The following is a 1,623-nucleotide window of genomic DNA, read 5'->3' as shown; positions in this document are numbered from 1 at the left end:
AAAAAAAAAATCACAGGCATATTATACTGTTTGTCAAGAATACACACACATGGCAGTCACAGGTAGACATAGATACCACTCCTAAAGCTATTTTTCAACCATCATCAATATTCTCTGTATGACCTCTTAGCATAAAACTCCCATTTAAGGCAATTCTGCATGAAATTGTATTATAAAATACTTCTGTTAAATGAAACTGGATGTGTTGAATCCCACAGGACACCTGCCTTTAACCCCTAAAGTACTACTCTGAAAAGGTAAACAAAATTTTTATACATTATAAAAAAATGTAAGCTGCTCTGCAACCTTCCTTTGTTAAAAGTTAGATACATTACACCACTCCAGCAAGAGATTAATAAATAAGGATTAAATATTGTATTTTACAAAAACACACAGAATGGCCAATGTAAAAGAGAAAGGTTTGAAAGTTTATCAAATTGTTAAGAAGGAATACAACATGGTATAAAATGATAAAATGGTCACTAAATTTATCTCATGAATTATCTAAAAATACCATGGCACCCTTGGTACAAACATTATTTTTTTAAAAAAAGACTGTTTCCTGGAACTAGAGGACTATTCATCTCATAGCTTTTATTAAGCAAACTTGATATAACCACCACATCGTGGCGAGAGATAGACTAGCTGTTTCCAGCTACAGAAAAGTGAGTTCTATCCTACCGTACAGATCATTTGAGATATAACCCATAGAGTTAAAGCAAATCATAGTGCAGTCTATACTTGATTTCCTTAAAGTATTTTTGCTTCCATTAAATTTATAAATTCATCTTCCTGTCAGTTGAGATCAGTTTCTGTTGCTCAGTAACTATTTTCATGTCCAGCCAATATGTAGAGATTGCTGTGTGCGGTCGGATTTTCTGTTGGTCTGCTTTCCAAAACTACAACCCTGTAATTAAATTAAAATAAAAGATCTGTTTAAGAGTAAATCCAGGTTTCATGCTTCAAATATTATCAAATCAAGAATGAAAAAAAAAAAAAAAAAACCAGCACTGTTCACAGTCTCACAGGATTACAAAAAGATCTAAAATGTACAAATTAACTTTATTTTATAGCTTAAAAATACAACGGCTAAAAAGGAATGACTGACGGCAGTGTCCTGCAGGCTCTAGGAGCAGGTGGAAGCTTGGGTGCGCTGCACACCTACAGTCCCAACTGAGGGGCAGTGTCACAGGAGCACAGAGTTGAGCAGTCTGGGTGACAGAGTGGGCCTTCATCTCAAAAACTAAACAAAACACCTAAAGAAAATTATGGGGGCTGGGGAGATAGCTTGGCAGTCTAAGTGTCTGCCTGGCAAGCACAAGGACCCAGGTTCGATCCCTGGTACTGCATGTGCCCAGCTGGCCACGGAAACTGGGCATGGTGGTACACATCTGTAATCCCAGCACTTGGGAGGCTGAGGCAGGAGAATCACTGAGCCCAAACTGCGTAGCTAGACCCTGTACCAAATAACTAACTAATTAAAAAAATTATGAAATGGGACTTCTCTTTTATCCCAGGAACAAAGGCAGGGAAGGAGTCAAAGGACTGATTACAAAAATAGCCACATGCAATATCACCACATTTTAACTGCCAAGATGGGTTCAAGAACAATATGTTAAAAAA

At 37.1% G+C, this 1,623-nt stretch overlaps 1 protein-coding gene across 1 annotated transcript in view; it reads right to left on the bottom strand.

The window, feature by feature from the left end:
- Window positions 1-749: 749 nt before the first annotated feature.
- The window catches only part of Map4k5 (mitogen-activated protein kinase kinase kinase kinase 5), a 120,204-nt gene continuing 119,330 nt past the window's right edge, over window positions 750-1,623 (bottom strand). Inside the window, exon 32 of the mRNA XM_023723751.1 lies at window positions 750-907. Within this exon, the coding sequence (XP_023579519.1) occupies window positions 820-907 (88 nt within the window). The 3' untranslated portion in view covers window positions 750-819. The remainder of the gene's footprint in view (window positions 908-1,623) is intronic.

The sequence above is a fragment of the Octodon degus genome, unplaced genomic scaffold (assembly GCF_000260255.1).
Source record: "Octodon degus isolate 3935 unplaced genomic scaffold, OctDeg1.0 scaffold00102, whole genome shotgun sequence".
NCBI lineage: Eukaryota > Metazoa > Chordata > Mammalia > Rodentia > Octodontidae > Octodon > Octodon degus.
This window is presented reverse-complemented; position numbering and strand designations above follow the sequence as displayed.